Source organism: Mercenaria mercenaria, chromosome 6 (assembly GCF_021730395.1).
Source record: "Mercenaria mercenaria strain notata chromosome 6, MADL_Memer_1, whole genome shotgun sequence".
NCBI lineage: Eukaryota > Metazoa > Mollusca > Bivalvia > Venerida > Veneridae > Mercenaria > Mercenaria mercenaria.
The window spans coordinates 36769422-36795398 of record NC_069366.1 but is presented as its reverse complement, the minus strand read 5'-3'; the positions used below and the strand labels follow the sequence as shown (position 1 = coordinate 36795398).

General features: G+C 33.7%; 1 protein-coding gene across 4 annotated transcripts in view; it reads right to left on the bottom strand.

Annotated features, from left to right (window-relative positions):
• Nucleotides 1-25977, bottom strand: part of LOC128557686 (chitin synthase chs-2-like) — a 146705-nt gene that overhangs the window by 52015 nt on the left and 68713 nt on the right. For all 4 annotated transcript variants that reach the window (XM_053545636.1, XM_053545634.1, XM_053545635.1 and 1 more), the window contains 7 exons: nucleotides 20689-20841; nucleotides 9297-9465; nucleotides 6679-6806; nucleotides 4847-4925; nucleotides 1964-1999; nucleotides 1741-1794; nucleotides 964-1026 (listed from right to left, as the gene is read on the bottom strand). In XM_053545636.1, the coding sequence (XP_053401611.1) occupies nucleotides 964-1026; nucleotides 1741-1794; nucleotides 1964-1999; nucleotides 4847-4925; nucleotides 6679-6806; nucleotides 9297-9465; nucleotides 20689-20841 (682 nt within the window). The remainder of the gene's footprint in view (nucleotides 1-963; nucleotides 1027-1740; nucleotides 1795-1963; nucleotides 2000-4846; nucleotides 4926-6678; nucleotides 6807-9296; nucleotides 9466-20688; nucleotides 20842-25977) is intronic.

Genomic DNA, 25977 nt, shown 5'->3' with positions numbered 1-25977 from the left:
TTTCTTTTTGTTTCCGAAATTGAAATCATTCCTTGCTGGGCGGAAATACCAGTCCCGACACGCACTTGGATCTGCCATTCATCAGTACCTTATTACCATGCCCAAATCAGCGTACCGTGACGCCTTCAAGAAGTGGATACATCGGCTGAAACTTTGCATTTCTAGCCACGGTACGTACTTCGAGGGCATGAAATGAGCCCTTTTGGGCTAACTTGAAATTTGAAGTCTCAAGATAGAAATAAGCAATTCATTTCGAATATCCCTCGTATCTCCCATTCTCAAACGCGCTCATTTGACTGGTCGAAAAAAGTTCACGCGCGTGTCCGCAAAAGCGATATCGACCTGATAATGACTCTTGTAATATCGCTTTTTCTTATATGTAGGAAATATGGGCCAGTCAAATGAATGCATTTGAGAAGGGCACATAATATAACAATTATAGACTTATGTTTCGGTCAATATGTGTTTTTACGGGTCTGCAAAAATGATATTGACCTACCTCGACGCATTTTACAGGTCCGTAAAAACACACATTGACCTCAACATAAGTCAATAACTGTATAATATTGACAACTGTTCTCGTAATGACATGCTGATCTACTTAAGATCTAAAGTGACAGTTAAGAAAGTATCTGTTAATACTGACCAATGTGATGGATGTCCTCTAAATGGCACAATCCTGATATAATATATATATATTATTTAGCTACTGACTTTTGAAATTTTCAGAGGCTTTGTATGTATGAATGAAGTTAAACATTTATCATAAGGCATATTTACGATTACTAGTTATTCACATGTATTCAGTTCTCTATGTCTCTTTTTTTGGAACTAAACATGTTGCAAAGCATTCATAACATCTCTAGCCGATGTCTAAGACTTTCAATTAATAACCGCATTAAAACTAAGGTTTCGTTCCAAACTATGAGAGAGCCCTTCTTAATTTGGGCATAAAGGGATTACCAGGGCGTCGGTCAGTTGCACCACAATCAATCGTCGGTTGTTCTGGCATCAGACTTCTAGTTTCTGAAATATAAACTAAATACTGAACAGACTGGTAAAATAGTTCATCAATTTCTATGCTCTGTAATTAAACTCCTAAATAAAAGATGACTAGTTTACAATGAAAGCACTGTTATTCATAAAATCGCACGCTTACGTAACGCCCAATAACTTGGTTTTGAAGCTAAGGGTTTAATCGAATGTCGCACTACAAGTATTTGACACTTGTCATAATATAAGGACACTTTTTGATGAGTAGGTACTCGTCGGCAAAATGAAATTATAAAATATTAAAAAAAGTCGTAGAAATAATATTTTTCTCTTGATACACCCAGAATACATGTTCTATTTATTGATGACTATATATGCATTTGCACACTTACAGACAGCATAAATATATAATTTTAACCAAATACCTCACAATTCATCTTGGTTTGTTACCCACTAAACAAATCTTGTCCTGTGGTCCAGTTAATTTTTCAGGAACTTTTAAATATTTCTCAAGGTATACAAAATCAATTCTTTAAATGAAGTACTTCGAATTTTAATGGCGTTGTAAAGTATGTATCAGCATCTAAGTAAAATATTTTTCCACCGATTCGGTGGTTGAAAGACTAATTATATTTAAGACTTTTTTTGTTATATGTATCTACTTAATTAACATTAATAAATTTTCTTTTTAGATATTACGAAATGTCACTTTTCATCAAGAAACTTGAATATTGTGATCATAATTACCAGAAGAGCTTGTTGTCTGAATAGACCCTCGGCTTGTGGAAGGCTGTTCTGGATCTAAATGATTAAACAGTGTAACTGCAAAAATTTAAAGATAAAAAAAAGCATTCATAAATATTCTTAAAAAATAATAATAATAAAAAACACATTAATAAATTTTCTTTTCAGATATTAGGAAATGTCAATTTTCACTTTCAAGACACTTGAAAACTGTAATAATAATTACCAGAAGACCCTCGGCTTGTAGAAGGCTGTTCTGGATCTAAATGAATAAACAGTGTAATTGCAAAACCTTATAGATAAAATAAACAACAACAACAACATAAACAACAAAAGACAAAAAAGCAATTGAAACTAATAATTTGTTTGTTAAAAATCCGAAATTAAATCATTTTACATCAACGACAAAGCGAACACTACTGGATGCACATGCCATTAAAAGGGTCATGAAATTGGTCTTATTTTTTCAAACGTTTTCATCTTCTTACTATTTATTGGGATTTTCATTACCATAGTTTTAATGCCATATTAAAAAACCATAAAATAAGTACATTAAAACCCTGGTAAAATATACCTTGTTAAAATGACTTTGATGGTCATGAAAAGCTGCTTAAAATAAACCATTAAAATAAGTTAATTGGCCCCATTAAAACTGGCATGAAATTAATGTGCCATTAAAAAGTACCCCCTAATTCCACATTAATTAGTAAATACTAATAGGGCCATTATTTTCTTCAATACCCTGTTAATGGCTGTTAATTATTAGAAATTGATTAATGGTCTCATTAAATATGTCAGATTCAATTTTAATGAGTTTGTAATACTTTAACGGTATATTAAATTAAAGGCAATGAAAAATTGCCATCAGAATTGGACATCTTAAGATAATCAACTTCATATTGGTATTTGCCGTATTTATTTAAACTACATATTACTACACACGTAATAGTACTTTTACATATATACTGTTTTGTAAAATGCTATAAGAGTATTTGATTCTTCTTTTTTCTCTCATTATTTTTGTAATATAGACACATGCAACAGCCTCGTACAAACATTTGTCATACTGTATCCTCATTCTGTCATATGTTCATATGAAATGAGAAAATAAATGGATATTGTATCGTATTGTTTTGTACTGAGAAGGGTTTACAGGTACCGGTTAAATAGATCAAGTGACCATGTTGGTAGTTTTAACTATTCAACATTTTTATATTGGCAAACATTCTGACCAAGTTTTTATTGGTACAGACATTAGGCATCAGGTGTATTCAAAAAGCAACTGTTGATGAAAATGTCAGCGCACAAGGGGTGATCAAAATTTAACTCTCCTTCAGTACTTTGTGCTCAGGTCCATGCACTTAAACAGCTAAGAGCAAATATTTGAGGGATTGCATCACAAGTAGCTCCCCACAATCAAGCGTACTACACTCTTTGATTCATTAAAAGGAAGAAGCTATTGATCTGCCCATGCCCACAATGAATTTAAATCAGACTGTAAATCTCCACAATCATGTGTACTGTTCACTTCTCTATAAACCTTTGTTTCTACTCAAGCATTGGAAAATTTGAAAATCTAAACTGGTATGAACACATTTTAATATAATGTAAATTCCTTACCCCATCCACTTTCTTATAAAAACGCTGATTATTTGGCAGGAAAAAAAAAGTGGCATGCATGAATACTAACTACCCTTACCAGAATAATGTAGATTGATGTTATCAATTAAATAAATATGTTTTCATCCGACTTTCATTGAAATAAATCCGATTTTTTGTAGGAACGCAATTTGGCAAACATTTGAAAAAAATGACGTAGCTGTATCAAGGGGAAATAACTATACTGCAACTAACTATAATATCATGATATATTACAGACGATATGTGCGTAGTATGTATTTATTGTGATTAAAGTCCATTTTAGAACAATATGGGACTTGAATTATAAGCATTCAATGGGACGAGTGCAAGCCAAAAGAAAACATGTGCTTCTGAAAATATACGAATCACATTTTACAGAATGTAGGACTTTAATGGGCATCACACTGCTGTTAAAGGCCTTTACGTTTACTCTTAAATAAAATCGTACAGAACCTGAACATTTAATGGGCATTGAATTAAATTTAAGGGCCATGAATAATCCTGTTAAATTCAAAATATACAGAATTTCACTATTTCATCAAAGCCATTAACTTTTTTGGCTACAAAACTAAATTTTTAACGGCATGATTCATGGTCAAAAATCGGTGTTTAAATGGTATTTTAACATGTAACCTATTAATATTGTGAAACCTGTTAAATCAAGTGATGCAAGAATTAATGGGGTTAATTAACGGGTTTTCCTATTTTAATGGATATTTTACAAGGTTTTAAACCGTGTTTAATGGTATGTGCATACAGTAGTGGAAAACTATGGATATTTTACTAAAAAAATAGCGTGTATTATCTTTCTGTTGGTCGTCCTCTAAAACTTTCCTCTTCTTCTAACAAGGGTGCCGAGACAAAAGATATATGCTTAAGGTATTGACAATGGCAAAATTCTTTTCCAAAACGTGAACAGCTTTATAAAAACTAGTTGTTGAACAGTAACGATAAACGTATACTACATTAAATTATGACGAATAACTATATACGAGCTCATAATAAAATTCTGTACACAAACGATTAAGATTTGAAAACATAAAGAAAATGACATTGTTCAACGAAAAACACATTACACTATATCTCCTGTACCCAATTCCCTTCATTCAAATTCGATACACTTATAGACAGTAATTCGATACAATGCAAAAGATACAGTATTCTATCTTTGATAGTCTTTGATTATTTTTGTGCATTTAACAAGCATCTTGAAATTCCGAAGGGCTATTACCTCTATAGTGAGCATCGTATCTTTATAGCAATGAAAATATGAACAACATCGCCAATAGTTGCACTAATCTGTTCGTTGTGGGAAAATCCCTTGAAAACTGAAGGCGGAAGTATCCGGACGAAGATTCAAGATGTTGGATATACGGACGGAAAAGAAGGCGATAAAAATACCCCGTCCATTAATTTTTAGGTGCAAAAATAATTTAATTGAAATTAAAATACAGAGAAAAACACATACCTTCACGTTTCTTTTTTAACAGGTACTTCAAAACATAAGCCATATACATTACTTGACTCCATCGTTTTTTCGCTTTTACCTAAGAACAAAATCCAAGTTCGACATATGATGTGACAAATAGACATTCAGACTATTGTTTTCATAATATGCAAACCATAATTCCACATACTGAATGCATACAAAAGGAAGCAACCGTTGAAGAGTGCAGTACAGAGGTCTCCTTTATAAGAAATGATATTTATCAACACATAAAGGATATTTGTGTGTCTTTTCATATTAAATGTATTCAACGAATTTTGATAAATTCAACATTGTCATAATTATTACGTCAGAGCGTTAGACGGCATAGCGGTGCGCTGGTAAAGAAATCAACACAAATCAGGCACAAACTTGATGGATATCGTCAAGGACGCACATCATAATCCTTGATAACGTGTTAGAATCGAAATAATGTATCTCAAACAGTGATTTGCTCATAAATAAAATCACTGTTTGTCGTTTAGATGCGTATCATTATATCACCGGGCTGCGCCCTCGTGATATACTTCCTTCGCGTCTAAACTCCAAGTAATGATTTTATTCAATGACAAGTCACTGTTTGGAATATATTATTTCGTAATTCAGATTTAACAGTTAAAGGCATTGGCCTACAGATCGTTCGACAACAACAACAACAACAACAACAAAACAGTTTTAGATATTTGGAAATAAATGCTGTATTTGTTAGGAATGCTTTGAAACATAAATACTGGCAGACAATATGTTATGGAAACACATGAGAATTAGTTGTTTTTACTACTTTTCACGATGAAAATTGAAAAGCGTTTGTAATGATTTACTCGGAGTAAATTGTCTCGATTATAGATATCTATATTTAAGACGCGCTAAACACTTAAGCCTCCATTACAGCTCTATTTGTATCGACAGCCAGAAAACTTCTTTATTGCCACGGCGGTCCGGTTTGATTCCCGACGCGGTCTTTTTTCTTGGTTTGGCATTTTTAAAATAGTTTAGAAACAAAAGCTCATATTCTAATGTTCATAATATAACAACACTTCAATTTGAAAGAAATATCATTTCTGTGGCCAAAATATGGAGGTCAGTGCCTTTAACAGTCGTTACCTATAGAAAATACTGCTTGTAAACAGCCAGTGCGTCATAGTTTCTCTTTCCATTTGAAAGTGATACATCAGTAGAAAGCTTGTGATCGGAGCTTTTCAAAGATGTATAATTTGATATATTTTCTTTTATCATTTGCATTGAAATGATTGTTAAACCAGACCAGAAACTTTAATATAGTAATTATGTAGAGATAAACGGTCGGTATACTCGTAAATAACCAATAAAAGTAGTGCGGAAATAGAACGGCGGATTAATCTGCTTCAATGAAAACTCTTTGCAGTATCCAGAATACGGTTAATTATAGATTTCAACGGCTTCGCGGTTTCAACCTCAATATTAAACGGAAATAGATCAGCACCACAAAATCAATTTGAAAAACAGAAAGTCACATTTACACGGTAATGTTGTTTATAATGCGTTATGCAAAGTAAACCGGAAAAAAAACTGTGAATAAGCCATGTACGCGAATGAATGTTAATATAAATATTTATCGGCCGCTTGTTCTTTACATCAAGGGCATACAAATGACTTCTTTTAAAATGGAAAAACGGACTTCCACAACTAAGAATTAATATACGTACTAATTCAAGGATAAAATACCCACATATTAATGTATACATTTATTCTTTCATTCTGGTATTTCAAGCCAGCATATACTTGTTTAAAAAATAAAATATAGAATAATATCACTTTTACATTTTGCTTCTCACCTTTAAAGCATCCTTCAAGTGTATTTTGAAAGGTAAACTAACATTTGATCCATTCGTATTGAACTCCCAGCCTAGACAAATCCCATAAGGTGTACTCAGCTGCTTAAATGGACTTTTGTCTGTACAATCTGATTTTACAACAGAAAGGTTGTTTATTAAATCGGATACATTCAATATACAATATATGATAATAAGTATTATCTCAGTAACACCTATATGCTTATTAAAGAATATTATAATATTCTTTCTCTGGATGTGCAGATGGAAATATCAGGCTCTCGGGTAATTGTGTAGTCGAGGTAACAAGGCTCTGCCTAGTTACTGCGAAAGCAGTTACAAGTGAGTGGAATATTCCTTCCTGCATATGCAGTCAATGAAAGATTCAACAAATAATAGTAAAAATAAAATCAAACAAATGTCTTCCTTATAGTTCTTCCCTTTACTAACAGTAGCGTATTAAGCAATGCTCAGAATCTTCACGTCCGTAAACATGACATACATCATGACGTTACGAATACAGAGCAACGTAATTGTTCCTGTTCTGTTTCATCATCATAAGTGAAACGTTACAGTGTTTTCATAATGGATAAATAAAAAAAACAACAACTATCATTGCGCAAAACTACTACTTAGACAGTAGGGGAACTTTCTGTTCGGGAAGTCAACCATTAGGTGTTTCCCTACTTCCTAAACAGGAAGTCAACTACTCGGTTTTTGCGCAAAACTACTACTTAGACAGTAGGAGAACTTCCCGTTCTGGAAGTTAAACACTAGGTGTTTCCTTACTTCTTGAACGGGAAGTCAACCACTCTACTAAACGGAAAACTTGATGCTAAATATAGAAACTTGCTTCCGTTGGTAAAGTAAATTAATCCTTTTTACTTGTTTCTTTCAAAAGACCCGGTGTATAAGAACATGCAAAGCATCATTAAATGAAGTTCACCATTGTAAACTTGCAGAATATATCTAAATTTTCTACCGTTAATTTTTTTAATATTCTAATTACAACTTTATCTACCATTGAAATTACTTAATTTCAAAATTTCCCACTTTGGATACTCGACTTCCCGACCGGGAATCTAACTATATAGATTTATATTAAATTGGGTACTTAAGTCACACAAATGCAAGTAATACCAATAAAAATCTTTTTAACATTGCCCAGTTTGAACATTGCTTTAAACAAAAAATATTTCCATTTGCATAAACACTTTTTTTCTTATAAACACGCAGTTTATACTTCACTCACATGAAGTTCTTGTTTCAAATGTTATGTTGCTTAGAATGATATTGACACAAAATTATACTTGCACCACTACCGGTTTCCCAGTAGTTTCCGGACCGAAATCGCTATTTTTTGCCAGTAACTTTCAAACAAAACATAGTAGAAACATAACAATTTCACAGAAAAAAGCTAGGTTCTTCGTTACCACCATGCAGAATTCGTATTACAGTTGTGTTTATAACACAAATGTAGATGAGGCCTCAAACGGGGCAATTAATTCCATTAATATCTCAGTTAGTCCGAGTAGTTTTCCGGACCTTCCATTGTAACAGTTGTAACCTTACTGTTAAAGCAAACATTTCCGATTCCGTTATATATATCAAAAATTAAAATATAATACTAAGGCGTGATGATGATTTGAAAAGTATATTTCAAGAATTTAACAAATACTAGATTAATAATACACTCATTTCAGTTACGTGTAATTACGTTTGAATGACGTTTGCAACGTCACGCTAAAATGACGGGACGTATTTAGCGGACTGGTAATATTACAAAAAAGAAATTAAGAACTTTTAATATAATTAACAACATTTTTTATAAAAAAACAAAACAAGACCGGTCTCAAAATTGCTAGTCTAACGCCCTAACCACTCGGCATGGACACTGCTGCTAAACATTTGATTGATTGACGATATCGAATGTAAATCCCTGTCTATTTTGGTTCTTATTTTCAGTCGATGATTTAATGTCGTAGTATAGTGAATAGGTCGATTTTTTCTGACTTCCATTGTTTTATTTTATTACTATCGGAATGTTTTTACTGTATCGTCTGTAAATGGGAGCATCAATTGACTGATGTTTACCTTCAAGAGGCCTCAATTTCTGCGCATGCGCACTGTAACTGGAATTCCCCTGCAGTTGACAATCTCTTGTGCTAACATTACATCAAAGTAAGTTAAAACAACCGGGATATTCAAATAATAAATAAGTTCGGTAATGCTAGGTTTTTGCTGCTATGTAAAGGTAACAAACGTCTAGATGATATGATATTGTTACCCAGATGCTTTACGACGGCGCAAAGTCTATACAGCACGGAATGTAAAAGGTCCGGAAAACTACTTGGGTCCGGAAACTACTGGGAAACCAGTAAATACTTTTTAAGGACCTGAATAAAAACTCGAGAAAAAAAAAAACAACAAGAACATAAAATTAATAAATACATGTATTGAGTGGAAAAGGGGTCATGATTACGACTGAATGTTACATGTATGTTTTCTTTTATATGCTTTAAAAAAAAGATTTAGGCACTATTACATCTAATTCTCCAGACCCTGACAATACTTTCATTTTTATGGTTTAAAAAAATATAAAAAAATGACATAGTACTTACTCAGGATATTTTCTACTTGCGTGACAAGTTGAACAGCAAAATCATTTAATGAATTGCCTCTAACAGCGTCGTCGAAAAATATATGAACTTCAATGTTTCTATTTGACAAACGATGGGCTTTTTTAATCTTCAGAACTGATCTAATGAATTGTTCCATTTCATGGTCTGCCTGCAAATACAGCATAGGGTCGATAACTTCGTAATCTGCAAAAATCACTTTGATTTGTCATAAAGAATAAGGACATAGAAAACCAAAGTAAACGGACATTCTAAGATACATTTACTGTAGAACGAAAATAGAAAGGGCGTTGAATTCAGATATATAGCTGGACCTACATGCACAATTGATACAAAAACATAACGCATTCGGCAAAATCGTTACGAAAATTTTAGGTTTTTGATACAGTTTGATATTCTAAAATTATTTTAATGTTTTCATTTCGCGTCAATGTTAAAGTAATTTTGATATATAAAATTCCAAAACAACAGAACAGAACAGAACAGAATGTTTTATTCCAGACTTATACAAAAGTACATCGTCTTGTCTACATACAATATAAATAGTAATCATAATCACGTGAATATGTACAGGGCAAATGAATATATACAACAAAACACAAAGAACACACACATTGAACTGTTACTGAGGCTGAACAATTATCTATGTATACTCTATTGGGAATTAAAAATTGCGTTTCTTAATGAAATAGCTTCTTTGATATATTTGGATATATTTATCAAGACCGTTCTATTTTGACTCTTAAGTAATTCGATAAATTTATACATAGACGGTTTAACATAATAATATTTTTTCAAGTATTTTTACGTATATCTTGAAAACATGGACATACACATACGAAATGATATTCATCCTCTAAATCTAAAAGGTTACAACATTGACAATATCTCTGTTCGTGTTGAATGTTATTACTTGCATATCTTCCAGTTTGTATTCTAAGGGGGTGCGCAGAGACTCTCAATCGACAAAAATAAACTCTATAATTTCGTGGTAATATATCAAGATAGTTCTCATAGCAAAGAACAGATTTACAATGATTATAGTTACTTAGTACTGTACTTCGATCCAATGTACCAGCCCATTCTTGCTTGAAAGTATCTACAACTCTACATTTAAAAACATTAGGAAACAATTTCGGGTCCACAACGCAATCTTCATTAAAAATATCTGAGAAACCATAGTCATTTAACAACTTTTTAACGTTTGATACCCAGTTTTTATTTCCTCTGTTACAATCATTTACACCTTCTTTATACAAAGTTGCTAAAACAATGTTTTTGGAATTTCTAACTTTACACCAATATTTAATAATTCTAACATAACGAGATACATACAACGGGTATCGACCAAGCTCACCGTAAACAGCTGCTGAAGTAAACAAGGCGGACTATTAGAAAGTCGTTGATCTTACAAATGTGGTACTGCTTATTAAAACAAACAAATAAAAACATTTTAACAGACTAGATGAATGGATACGCAACATCCTAGCATAACACAAAGAAAAGTGTTAGGAGAAATACAACAGTGCAATGTTTGTCACACAAGTTCATTTCAGGAAAATAAAGGGACACAATAGTAATCTTTCAAAATAAACTGAGTTCTATATTCCTTATCTACATAATTGCAAGAAAAGGTCACTGTGAACCTGTATTGCTCACCTGAGAAAAACTGTTTTAGCTTTATTCGAGTTCGCAAGGACTCAAATGAAGTATAATACATACCTATATTCACATACTATATTTGCTATATGTATGTTTAGTAATACAAGAATTACACCAATCTGACTAAAGTACTTGATCTTCTAAACGAAGATCTGAGAACGACCCATTCACATTCGTCTTCTGTATATTTTGGATTTCCAATATTGCTATTTTTATTTTCGCAAATCTATTTTTGTTTGAACCAGTCAGAAAACTTGTTCGAATGTCAAAGTGTAAGAAAAATGTGTGGTTAATCCAGGGCTCGAACCTGGGACCTCTCGTTTACAGAGCAAGTGCTCTACCGACTGAGCTAACCGGCTATCTGAAATCTTTCGACATAAAAATTGTTGATATCAAAACCCAAGTCTTTATAAAGCTTACAGAAAGCTGTAAGGTAGCTTTTGATTGGCTAGCGGAAGGGTTGTCAGAACGAGGCCATCAATAGCTCGTTGTCAGATCCTATGCGTAGCGTAATAGGAGATGTACTTTAGTCAGATTGAGAATTACATTACATATATATCATCTATGGTTAAAATCTAATTCAAAAACATAAAATTCGTCAATCAACAGTCTGACTGCACCAGTACTTTGACTTCACATTGATAACTGCTCTAAACTTAAATTCAAAACGACACAATTTTAGTATAACATATAATACTCATGCAGTAATCATGGCCAGTTTAAAACGGGTAGTAGGTGGCCAGTGAATGTGCACATCGACTATTCAATATCAAAATATTCGTTAGAGTCTGATTCCAGTTTCTAGCCAGTTTCCAAAGCCCCCAATTCAAGATCGCAGCCAACACGGCCTCCGAATTAGTGAAATACAACATGTATGACATCCCAGATATAGATATAAAAATAGAATTATTTCATTTTTGTAAATTCATTTTACATGATTATAAAGACTGAATTATACATAATAATATACAACCATATATATTTTTTTATAAAAAATGATACGCCTTTTTTATTGGACACAAATATGTGTCAAACGTTAATTTCTTTAAAACGCGTTCAATACACTTTGTTCATTTGGTTGTATTTCCTGTCATTCCTTACACTGAACAAGATAGTCTATAAGAAGGCATATTGAGGTAAATATCATATAATATCTTGTTCTGTTAGACTGAACATATATAAAGGCGGGTGGAATAAAGTGATAAATGAACTATTGAATAACAGGTGAATTATATATAAGTTTAAACAAAACTTAATCACTACTTATGGTAACATAACTATGTAAAATACGATAATTCATTTTCAAATTACTACTGAACAAAAATAGTTCAAGTAAAATTTAGAATTATGGCAACAATTATTCTTAAGCGAAAATTGTTGCAGAAGCTTCAGTTGATTAATTTTCAGGTATTATAGCAAACATACAGTGGTTATTAAGCGTGATCTACATTGTAATTACGTCCATAAAATAAATAACTTAAATAAAAAGAGAAAATGTGAAAAATATTAAACGTTAGGAATATGATTAGTATGACCTTTTTTTTTTACATTTTGATTCAAATTAACAAATACAAGCAATCAAAAATGTATGATTACTTAAGAAATGCAATCGACAACAGCTGAAAACAATGGCTGAATACGGTTATAACAGGTCTGGAGAACTTGAGTATAATGAAATAGAATGAGACTCTTAAATGTAAGATAATCAGCACATAAAATCTGCTGACAAGTCAGTAAAATCTGTACGAAGATCATTGGTAGCATAGAACAGAACCAAGCAAAATAGCAGACTTGCTTTGATTGGGTCTGTTAAATAGAGGCAATGAAATATGGAACATTTCTCACATCCCCTAGCACCGGTTTAAATAAAAATCAGCCATCTATAAGCTGTCCGGTTTTATAGTGTACAAGATATATTTATTATATACATTCTTTACACACCTCACATCGGGCTGACTGTAATTTATTTGATGAACAATTTATTCAATGAAGTCAATTTGTGAAATTAGGTTAATATGCAAATACGCATCATTTATGACAGTTGCAGTAGTATAAAAAACCAAGGACAAAAGACCGACAGTTATATCCATATTCATAAAAAACATTGGTATGTATGTGAAGCTGTAAACAAGAGGATCATGATGACACTGTATCGCTCACCTGAGTAATATGAGCTACATGTTTAAAATGTCAAACTGATGATAAAATACTAAGAAAGTCAGTAGGTCACATTCATGGTCAATGAAATTCAGTTTTATGATTTGTGTGAAAAACTGTGTATGCCATCAAAATTTCAAGGCTGTATCTTAAAAAAAGAAAGAAGAAAGAATGTCAGTAGGTCAAGGTCACAGTCAAGTGACATCATATTACTTGGGGTCATCAGGTAATTATAATTAAACAGTCTTGGAAATAGGAACAGATGATTTTTAAGTATTTTTCCTATATAACTCACATAGTAACTAAGTGACCCCAGGATGGGGCCTCTTTTTATCCAAGGGGCATAATTTGAATAATTTTGGTAGAGGACTGCTAGACAATGCATCATAGCAAATACCAAAAGCCTAGGTCGTATGATTTCAGACAAGAAGATTTTTAAAGCGTTTTGCTATATAAGTCTATATAAAAATCGGGACCCCCAGGGCATGGCCTCTTTTCACCCAAGGGGTACATTTGAACAATTTTGGTTGGTGACCATAAGACAATGCTACTAACCAATTATCAAAGGTCTAAGTGTTGTGGTTTCAGACAAGAATATGTTTAAACTATTTTCCTATATAAGTCTATGTAAAACTTGGGACCCCGGGGCGGGGTCATATTTGACCCTAGAGGGGAAAATTTAACAATCTTGGTAGAGGACCACTAGATGATGCTACATACCAAATATCAAAGCCCTAGGCCATGTGGTTTTGTACAAGAAGATTTTCAAAGTTTGCCCTATATAAGACTATATAAACCATGTGACCCCCGGGGCGGGGCCACATTTGATCCTAGGGGGGATAATTTGAACAATTTTTGTAGAGGACCACTAAATGATGTTACACACCAGATATCAAAGCCCTAGGCCCTATGGTTTTGAACATGAAGATTTCCAAAGTTTTCCCTATATAAGTCTTGAAAGGGGGGCACCCAAGGATCATTCCTGTGAAGTTTAGTGTAATTCTGCCTGACGGACGACGGACATTAAGCGGCCACAATAGCTCACCTTGTCACTTCGTGACTGGTGGCCTAAAAAGTACACAGTGTCTGAAAACATGTAAAAAGTATCGCACACAATAATAAGAAAGAAGTAACAAACAGGCATAAAACATATATGGAGATCGTCTACAGACTACGGTTTTAAAGTTTCTCGCCGATATGCGGGAATGAAAACTAAACTTGCACTTCGTGTTTGAATAGAACCGGTCATAGCCTCTTGCATAAACGCTTGAAAATGCCAATATATAATTGTTGAAAATGGCTACGCTCGATCATTTTACGAAGAATATAAATCACATCTCCATAAATATCAGGTTGTGAAATACATTGTCGCAGAAGAGTTTTTAGGTTACTATTTGAATTAAATCTCTTATTCTGAATTAAGGTGATTAAAATTAGCAAGCAATTTACGAAGATTTTGATAAGGGTAGCTGAGGAAGCTTCCAAGTAAAACAAGAGCCATGTTAGACATGGCCAATCCCCCCGCCAGGTATATTATAATTGAAGGCTAAAGTTCCTGGCAAGTTAGTGTCTGAAAGTATTAATTTTGGGGAAAGCTTTGAAGAACCGTTTAGATGTGGCCCGCATCAGGTGTTTTAAAGATGTGGAAGAAAGAAAAAGTCAGTAGTGAGGTGGTTTACTGCTAAATTTTATTAATTTTCATGAACAGTATAGCTATGCTGTTTTTCTATATGGCTACTGTAAAAAGAAGGAATGGAAAGCTAACAGGGAACAAGAGTGCCAGAATGTCACAATATATGCCCGTCACAGCAAATTTCTTTACTCTTGCAGCTGTATTTGCAAATGGAATTTTAATGTTGTGTTTGTTTAGCAATCATTGTAAATCTTTTGTTTTTCTAAGTCCACAAGAAACCTCCTTACCAGGTAGAGATATCTTAAAATACACCTAAAATTGGAAAGTAACATCTAACGCAGAAAAGTAGTCTTGTTTTTTGCCCTATGGTCAATTATAAAAATGTTACAATATAAGTTATTTATAGTAACAACTAAGGGAAGTTAATCTTAAAAAAAAAAAAAAAAAAAAAAAAAATTGTAAGTCCACACAAAAATTATTACCAGGTTAGAGATTGGTCAAAATACACCTCAAAATTGGATGTAGCATGCATGTTGTACTACAGAAAAGTGGTCTCGATTTTTCCCTACGACTAGTAATGAAAAAGTTACAATAAAAGCTATTTAAAGTAAAACAAAGGGAAGTAATTCTAAAGAAGGGAACTGCGCATGACACTTCGTCTCATGATGGTGTATAATTGTGCCAAGTTACATCAAAATCCCTCCATGCATGAAGAAGAAATGCTTCGGACAAAGTCATTCTTGTATCTGACCTTTGGCCTCGAAGTGTGACCTTGACCTTAGACCTAGGGACCTGGATCTTGCGCATGACACTCTGTCTCGTGGTGGTGAACATTTGTGCCAAGTTATATCAAAATCCCTCTAAGCATGAAGAAGAAATGCTCCGGACAAGGTTTTCATTTTTGTATCCTTTGACCTCTAAGTGTGACCTTGACCTTAGACCTAGGGACCTGGTTCTTGCGCTTGACACTCCGCCTCGTGGTGGTTAACATTTGTGCCAAGATATATCAAAATCCCTCCATGCATGAAAAGATATGCTCCGGACAAATTTTTTTAAGAAAATATGATAAAGGGGAATAACTCAAAAAAAAGGCAAGGCAGAGTTATTGTTCTTGAACACTGCACTTCCTCCCAATGCGTTCTATCAGTGTATGAAGTTTGAAGAAAATCCCTCCAGTACTTTTGGAGTTATGCTCCGGACAAAATTTTTTAAGAAAATAAGATAACGGGGAATAACTAAAAAAATTGGCAAGGCAGAGTTATTGTTCTTGCACACTGCACTTCCTCCCAATGTGTTCTATCAGTGTATGAAGTTTGAAAAAAATCCCTCCAGTACTTTTGGAGTTATGCTCCGGACAATTTTTTTTAAGAAAATAAGATAAAGGGGAATAACTCAAAAAATAGGCAAGGTAGAGTTATTGTTCTTGCACACTGCACTTCCTCCCAATGTGTTCTATCAGTGTATGAAGTTTGAAGAAAATCCCTCCAGTACTTTTGGAGTTATGCTCCGGACAAAGATCGTTGCGGACGCACGGACGGACGGACGGATGCACGGACGGAGAGCATTTCTAATATTCCCTTCGCCTTTGGCGGGGGGATAAATAGACATCATGTACATTAAAGTCTTCAAATGAAAACAGTCTCTGGCAAATCTTATCAAATGTTAAATGTAAAGCCCATAAGATACAGTATGACACGGGATAAAGACGTTGACAATATCATAATTAAAGTAAACTCTCTTACGATATATTTTCGAATGTATAATACCATTTTTAAGGGAGAGATGTAAATCTAAAAAAGAAGAAATGACAGCCGTTTTAACTACGGCTCTCCAGGATATATAAGTTTAGATTATATAGTATACTTATTTATTTCAGGTTGATTGTGAATAAATTTTCAAGCTTATTTGAACCAGTCGAGTCAACTTTCTGGAAAAATTCGCAGTGGTGTCATATGAGAAGGCGTGGTCTAGATCCCAGTTTGGCTATACATACGACCCCGGGTTGAGCGGCCTTGACCTTAACAACTACACAACCGCTCCATAGGAGCAAAGTACGGATTGTTTATGATTAAAAACATTTTCCAGTGTGCGTGTTGTTAAAGGCATTAATGACATCTGCCTTCGTATCTGCCGATAAGATTAAAATAAAGTCATTCATAGCAATATTATAGGAATACCAATAATCTGTCGAAAAACGAACCTGAAAAATATCTTAATAGAAAGGAGATGGTCTTAAAAAGAACGCCCCAAGTCCACATTTTTTAACGTTTAACATTACTTTTGCACAAATGCTCTGTATAATCCACACGCACATGCACGCGCACACGCACACGCACATGCACACGCACACGCACACACACAGAGATATGCAATCTCCCAAGACTTCCCTAGGGTGTAAACCAGCTAACTTTGATTTTACCTGGTGTCCTATTTTTGACCCCATTTAAAATTCATGCGATATTTCATGCAGAAAAACATTCTGACCAATTTTCCTGCAATCATATGAACAGGACTGTTAACAAGCTTTTCCTTTGATTTGACTGGGTGACCTAGTTTTTGACCAATATGACCCAGTTTCAAACATGGCCTAGGAATCATCAAGATTAACATTCTGACAAAGTTTCGGGAAGATTTGAGAAAAAAGTGGCCACTACAGTGTATTCAAGCTTTTCATATATTTGACCTAGTGACCTAGTTTTTGACCCCACATGACTTAGATCTGGAATCTCCAAAGACTTCATGATAACAAACATTCTGACAAAATTTTATGAAGATAAAATGTGCCCCTAAGGTGTAAACAAGCTCATTCTTTGATTTGACCTAGTGTCCTGGATTTTGAACCCATATGACCCACGATATTTCATGCCGAAAAACATTCTGACCAATTTTCATGCAATCAAATGAACAGGAGTGTTAAAAAGCTTTTCCTTTTATTTTACTGGGTGACCTAGTTTTTGACCCATATGACCTAGTTTCAAACTTGGTCTAGGAAATATCAAGATTAACATTCTGACCAAGTTTTATGAAGATAGGGTCATAAATGTGGCCTTAAGAATGTTAACAAGCTTTTCCTTTGATTTGACCTTATGACAGACTGACCAATTTTCATGCAATCAAATAAACAGGGGTGTTAACAAGCTTTTCCTTTGCCTGGATGATCTAGCTTTTGACCCATATGATACAGTTTCAAACTTGGCCTAAATATCATCAAGATAAACATTCTTACCAAACTTCATTGAGATTAATGTGGCCTCTATTTTCTTAACAAGATTTTCCTTTTGATTTGACCTGACAACCTAGTTTTTGACCTGACATGACCCAGTTTCGATCCAGGCCTTGAGAATCATCATGATAATTATTCAGTGCAAGTTTGTATCAAATCAAAAAATAAATGAAACATCGTTACAGCTGAAATGGCCAAAATAGAAAATTGTGCCGCTTTCAGGGGCAGTTACTCTAGAACCCATGATGGAATCTAGCCAGTTTGCGAAAGGAACTGAGATTTTATTGTGACTTAAGTTGTTTGTAAATGTGGTTAAAATAAGATATAAATGTCACTTTTATCGTGTTCACAAGGGAAAAATTACCAAATTTTGGTTCTTTCAGGGGTCAATCAGAACCTATGATTGGATCTGACAAATTCATCATGGAATCCAAGATTTATTGCAAGTTTGTATCAAATCAAACCGTAAATGAAGCCTCTAAATGGCTGCAAAAGCCAAATAAAAAGCATATTTTGGCCCTTTAAGGGGCCATAACTCTTGAACTCGTGATGGGATCTGGCGAGTTTTCGAAAGGAACCGAGATAATATGCAAATACAAATTATATGCAAGTTTGATTTTAGTCGATTGCAAAATGTTGTCTTTATCGTGTTCAGAAGCCATAAAAAGCAAATGTTGGCCCTTTAAGGGGCTATAACTCTGCAACCCATTATGGGATCTGACCAGTTTTCGATAGGAAATGAGATATTATTCCCATACAAGTTATGTGCAAGTTTAATAAAAATCAAATACAAAATGTTGTCTCTATCATATTCACAAGGAAATTGTGGACGGACGGACGAGGGACGGACAACGGACGAACAGTGATCACAAAAGCTCACCCTGTCACTACATAACAGATGAGCTAAAAATTTAGTGATTTCAGTGTGTATGCTAGGATTTGGTAGTATTGGCGGCCATCTTGCATTTGACGTATTTGCCAACCACGTGTAATCTGACATCAATTAGTTCTGAAAACTGTAGGGTCTTACAAACATATTGGTAAATAGTTTGCGATGTGCACATTCGTAGACCACCTTCTTTTCAAGAAGGTGGACTTGTTTGCAGCAGTATACATTCACATACTAAATTTGGTATATGTATGTGTAGGATAAGGATTTCTTCAGGTACGAAGGTGCTCGAGTGTAAACAGTAAATATGACATTTTTAAGGACATATTACCTAATGATCAAGATGCTCAAGCATTGACGTTTTAATAAATCAAATTTTACTTATTACTTTGCTCTATCCCATCTTAAAAATTAAGCAAAATCTTACAGATATGCGCATCCTGTACAAATGTTAAACGGCTTTATGAAGAGATAATTGTGCTAGTGTAAACAAAATGAAATATAGCGTTTTATATTGGTAGTATAGAAGTACAGAAAATGTCTATCAAAAAGGAATTTAAGGACAATTATTCCACAAAACATGGCGATGATATGCAAAGAAAGCCATTGTACTGAATCTTTGTACAAAGTGTTGTTGAAATTCCAAAATAGTCCTAAAGAAGAGATTCAAACAGACAGACAGACAGACAGACAGACGTATTTCACATTAGGGATAATGCATCGGTATAAATCATCTTTGCATCACTTCGGAAAATGATCCTATTTAATTATTAAAACAGACACATACAATAAAATAGCAATAATGAAGTAATGATACATTCCAAAAGAATGTTACAAAGGAGTGCATCTTAAAGACGTAAACAATGAATATTTATACACAGTGACAGAAAGAAAGGTGAAAAAGAGGCGTTTTTCAGTTTTCGATGTTGGAATATGTTTTTGCCGAGCAATTCAAAATTGGCCTTTAGCCGCTTCCAATGCTCGTCTCAGCAAACATTGTAAACTAATATTCATCAAAACTCAAGTTTTGATTGGTTGCAGAAATTAGGAAATGTAAAATACTTATTTAAGTGTCGATTTAGCTATACAAAAATGAATGTTTTTCAAGAGCACTTCGTGAAAATTAAAGTGCTATAGTATTCTGTAAAACAACTACATGTATATCTAAAGTTAATATCCGGATACTAGTACACTTTCAGAAGTTTGTCACAAAGTAGTTTTTACTCAGTTTATTAGCAGACTAGGGTAAACCAGACAGAGTCTCTTAAATTGTGACGCTATTTATTGTAAACAATACTCTGAGTGACTTTGAAGTGTGAAAGGACATTCTATACTTATTTCTATTTTAAAACTTGTAACTTCTTCAGCTGAAACTGAAAATGACTCAGGTTGCATCGACATACAATATGAAGTGTATTTATGTAACAACGGTCTCTTGATTTCAATCGTATTTAAGGTTATATGAAGCAATCAGACTGGTCACTTTTCACGTGCTTGGTTTAAGAACTAAAACAGAAAATATTTAAGTTTTACAACGCTTATAATTGCAATTAACAATTGATTAACAATTAATATGAATATTAAAGTTATTTCTCATATTTCTTTCGATTCGATTAAAAGAAACAAATTTCCCATTGATTTACCATGGTTTTCTTACTTTTATGTTCTTGTTAGGTTTAGAATCATTGTACTTTTTATAGTTTTGCCTGTTCCTTACCATTATAGGTAAAATTTGAATTGACCTAACAGAGATTAAATTTGTTCTTGATTTATATAAGAGTTATATAATTATGTATCAAGGTTTCTATACCTCCCTGTACATTGTTGTACAAATATAAATCTTTGATCTTTTAGCAGTCGTCTTTGGATCCATGTGGTCTTTGCTATCATCTTCTTTGTTCTGTCCGTTTAACAATAACCACTGGTCAAGGAAAACTGAATTATATGCAGGTATTCTAAAGATCTGAAATGTGACAATTGCATTTTATCGATAATTGGTTCAATCGTTATTTTCACTACATTCAATTAAATCAAAATACCAAAAGCATACTTGGCCAGTATGACAGTGCAATGCGAGGTATTCTTAAAAACATATATTCTCTCTCTGAGGATCTAGATGAAATTTGGGATACAAGTATCTTCGTCGGTTTTCCTAAATATCAACAAACGTTCACAGGAACAGCAGGTCAATAACAACATCCGTACAATAAATTTTGTCTTCGATACAAAAGGTACATTTGACGTCGCGAGAAATCAGCCATTAACACGCCTCATGAGCTATAAAGCTCATGTGCAACAAACAAATTATTCACAATTATTTCTTAACGGTGCCAAGGTGCTGAACACTTTGACTTATATATTTATGCCTGCTTGGATTAACATTATCGAATTGTGACAGCATTTTGAAAAAAAATCACTTATTTCTCCATTTTTTTTTGACCATGGACAATTAAGGGGAATATATCCCTGTGTTCTGCGTTTATAGAACCTCACTTCTATTACTTTCCGGTATTTAAATCCTTGGTACTCTTTTACAGTAAAAAATTGCTACGAATCGTTTTTGATATTCTATTGCAGCAATCATAAACAATTGACATTTTGAGAAAGTGAGTAAAATGTAAATAATGTAAACGAATATAGAATCCGTTTAGAAGGCAAACATAATAAAAGCATTATTATATTACAATGCATCTGAAATAAGGGTAAACAATCTTAGGCATTTTTCACACAAAATCATACGAAAATGAGAACTGATCCGCAAACTTTTTTTTCCCATATATATGTAGATATAACTTCAAATCAAACCTGACCTCAGTGGACAGCTTACTTGGTGCAACGCCTTCCTAGTCTGTATTAAAGTTAGTTAGTATTTACTTTAAGTAATATAGACTATCAAGCATGGTGGTGCCCATGAGTTAGAATTGAAAATTACAGTAAGGATTGATGAAATAAACCGAGCATGCACAACAGCTAAATATGTGCCTATGCTCTAAACCTGCAGTGATGAAGATAGATTTGCATCTTTGCACCTGTGTAGGTGTCCATTTCGATCTTATTTGCAAAGACTGTTAGCCATTATCAGTTGCCGAACAAGAAAATACCAGTAAAACCGATGGATGCTCCCTGAAATATGATTTTTGCATATTAAAAGAACAAAAGTCGAATTCACTGACTGGGCACATATAATTTACTAATGTGGAATAATCAAAGGGCAATATCTCATTTAAAGGTGGATAATCAGATTTTGGCCATGTAACGGATTTGTTCGAAACTTTAGCATCTGATCATTTACACTCATTTATGTTCACTTAACACTTAATACAAATTAGATTTTCACTGGAGGTATTTTTAAAATTTCATTTTCCTATCCTGGTTGCCCAACCAAGATAGAGTTATTTTATCATAAGTATAAATTTGATAAACATACTTTGCCTAAGGAAATGTATAAATATTAGACATATTGTAATATATTTGCATTAAAAATTATGTATTTAGATGGAATTCATTAGAAACGCAAGTTTGAAAAATTATTATTACCTCCCTTTGTCTATCTTGGTTGCGTAACCAAGACAGATTGGAAATAAATGAATTCAGAAGCTACACACAGCTTTAAAACTTGCATTTTGGTTCAGATTGTTCAATAGTTGATATGTCTATCAAATGCAAATGTAAAACTAGATATTGTATCGAAATAAAAAGAAATACCCAGCTTTTTATATACTTTCATATTAAAGGGGAGTAATTACAAAATTTTATAAAAATAATAAAATATACATTTCAAATTGGAATCTAACTCTATGTAATCGGTATTTTTGTTCCTTAAATAATTCTCTACCAGAATATACAAAAAGTAAAAAATGTCATTAAATGTTGTTTAAATGTGATTGACCACCTTTTAGAAAAATAAGTATCAAAATTAGGTTTATCGTAGAATAACCCAAGATTGGAGTTCTTATGCGTATGAACATATCACTCAGGCCTTAGATACTTATTATTTCGATTCAAACACGACCTACTTCAAATAACGTTAGACGAAAATAAGAGGAGTATTTTCATCAAAAGTAATTTACAACTGCGTGATAGGCCGCAGCATTTAACCAAAATACGGTGCGCGCGCAGCATAGTTTAAGGTCGGTTTATTGCAGAATAAACCGAGACAGATTTTGCTCTACACGTATGTAGGTTAATAGCTGGTCGTGTTAAAATGAAAAATAATTCTACCGGAACATAAAAATAATATATGCCCTCTTTTTGAATGTGAAACATCCTTTGAATTTTCGCAGAATCCAAGCCAGAGTTTGCTGAGAAATACTCCTGACTATGTTAGCGCTTTCTGCATACTAATGTTGAATAATCGAAGGGCAATCAGTGAACGGAACATGAAGATAATATGCGCATCTCCCATTGGGTGGGAAGCTTCCTGTGAAGTTTCGATAAATTCCAGCCAGTGGTTGCTGAGAATCACTCCGGACACGAAATGGTACAATTGTATACTAATGTTGAATAATCAAAGGAGAATAACTCAATGAAAAGTCGTCCGACCGGAACATGAAGACAACGTGCACATCCTCGTTTGGGAGTAAAGCTTCCTATGATGTTTCGATGAATTCTATCCAGTGGTTACTGAGGAATACTCCGGACAAGAAATGGTACAAAAGTATACATTTGTTGAATAATCAAGGGCAATGAGTCAGTGAAAAATTATGCGATCGGAACATGAAGAAAATATGCGCATTTCCTTTTGAGAGTAAAGCTTCCTTTGAAGTTTTGATGTATTCTAGCTATTGACTGATGAGGAATACAAGAAATGGTACTATAGTATACTATGTTGAATGCAAAAAGGGCAATACCTTAAAAATCATCCGTGAAGACAATATATGCATTTCCTTTTGGACGTGAAGCTTCCTATAACGTTTCGATAAATTCCAGCGCCAATGGTTACTGAGAAATACTCAAGGCAATAAATAGTACTGTTGTATACTAATGTTGAAAAATCAAAGTGCAATTAAACTGTGAAAAATCATCCCACCGGAATACGAAGACAATATATGCCCATCTCTTCTTGATAGTGAAGAAGCTTTCTATGAAGTTTTGATAAATTCCAAAGAATGGTTGCTGAGAAATATTCCAAACAAGAATTGTACTATAGTATATTAATGTTGAATAATCAAAGGCCAATAATTCGGTGAAAAATCATCCGACCAGAACACGAAGTTAATATGCCCATTTCCTGCTAATAGTAAAGCTTCCTATGAAGTGTAGCTAAAATTCCAACTATTGGTTGTTTAGAATTACTGTGTATAGTCTTCTAATGTTGAATAATCAAAGGGCAACATCTCGGTGAAAAATCATAATCTGACTAGAACTTGAAGACAATATGCGCACCTCCTATTAATAGTGAAGCTTCCTATGAAGTTCTGCTAAATTCCAACCAGTGGTTGCTGATAAATACTCTGGACAAGAATTGCGGGACTGATGGACGGACGGAAGAAGCGGCGACTATATATGCTTCCCCTTTGTGCACTTGCTTATAATCACATGGTAAGTAGACAAAGTCAAAAACCACAACTCTTATATTCATTTTGTCAGAAAAATGACCCTTCTTGTTCATCGAAAGTTGGTATTTTGTAAAGAGGTCAACTTTTCTTGAATACTAATATGTATTGCTTTGTGCAGACTTTATTAATTGAGTACCTATGCCAAAAACTGTTACTCGCAAACATTTTGTCACAATTATGACCATTTCTTCGTTAGAACATTTGAATTTCTTGGTTAGGTCCTGTGTTTTGATACTATAAGAGTTATAGTTTTTTTTTTTATAAATTCAAGGCATTCACGTTCGGTTAAAGTTTTGCATGTAAGCAGATTCCTCAGAAACTACTGAGCTCAATGTTTTCAAACTGCGCACACTTATTTAGCATAATTAGAAGATCTCACAATACAAGGTAGATAGCCCCGTTAGTTTGTATTTTGTCCAAATTACCATCCTTCTTAACTTAATGTAGTTTAACTAAAGTTAGCATGTCAGTAAGTCTATCACAATCTACTAGACCTAACGCTTTCATACTCCCTATAAGTCTTCGTCATCATAAGAAGACCTTAAAAGGCAAATTATGTAAGTATCATTTTGTTTTGTTAACATTGCGACAAAGGAAGCTAAAACTTAGCATATAGTATACAATATTTATCAATTACTTGAAATTTCTTTTTGTTTTGTTAAAACACTCGGGGCATAATTTGCGTCAGTGCAAATATTATTTGCAACAGGTCCTACTTGGCGCAGCAGTCAAATCCAAATTTAATATCTTTGAGGACGATTCGTTCCGACAATTTCAAAGATATTTTAAAGGCACTCGCTACAGTTTTTCCGGACGGGTCGATAATTACCCCAACACCGTGCCAATTTGGTTGTATTTCTACTACAGAGTTGGAGCGGTTTTCTGCGCATGCCCGGAAGTGATTATCTAATGTCGCGTACGGCAAAAATGCGCAAATTATTGTATGTTCGCATGCATTTCATGTAAAATATGTATAATATACTGACTAAATGTTACGGTAAGTATCACCATGGTTACAAAATATATATATTTAAAGTACATTTAGTTCAAATTGCTTCAATCCGACATATACTGGAGTCTGTAATTTATACCGGCGCTCCAACTCTGCATTGAGTCACAGCTGTTTCTAATCCCGTACCGTACCCATACCGTACAATCATTCGTATTCGTAAACTATATGTTTTGTTCGGAGAAAGGCGGAAACTTTCACCGTTCTATGACATCAAAATGCTTCAGAAACACCTTAAAATCCGCTTATTAAGAAATCTGCCGTTTGATAATTTGATATATCTCTAAGTCATTTGCTCAAACACTGAAAGAGTATTTCGTACAACCTGCGTTGTATAAATGCCCGCCACATCCCACCTCGTTGTAATTTGATTTAAGCGAAATCTAATATGGTGACCTATCAATTTTTCAGATTACGAAGACATTACCAAAGGTTTGTGCAGAGTTTGATTAAATTCTATTATGTGAAACTCGATAAAATAGCAGAAGTACCAACTTACAATTGACAAAAATATGCAAAAATAGCCCTTGCG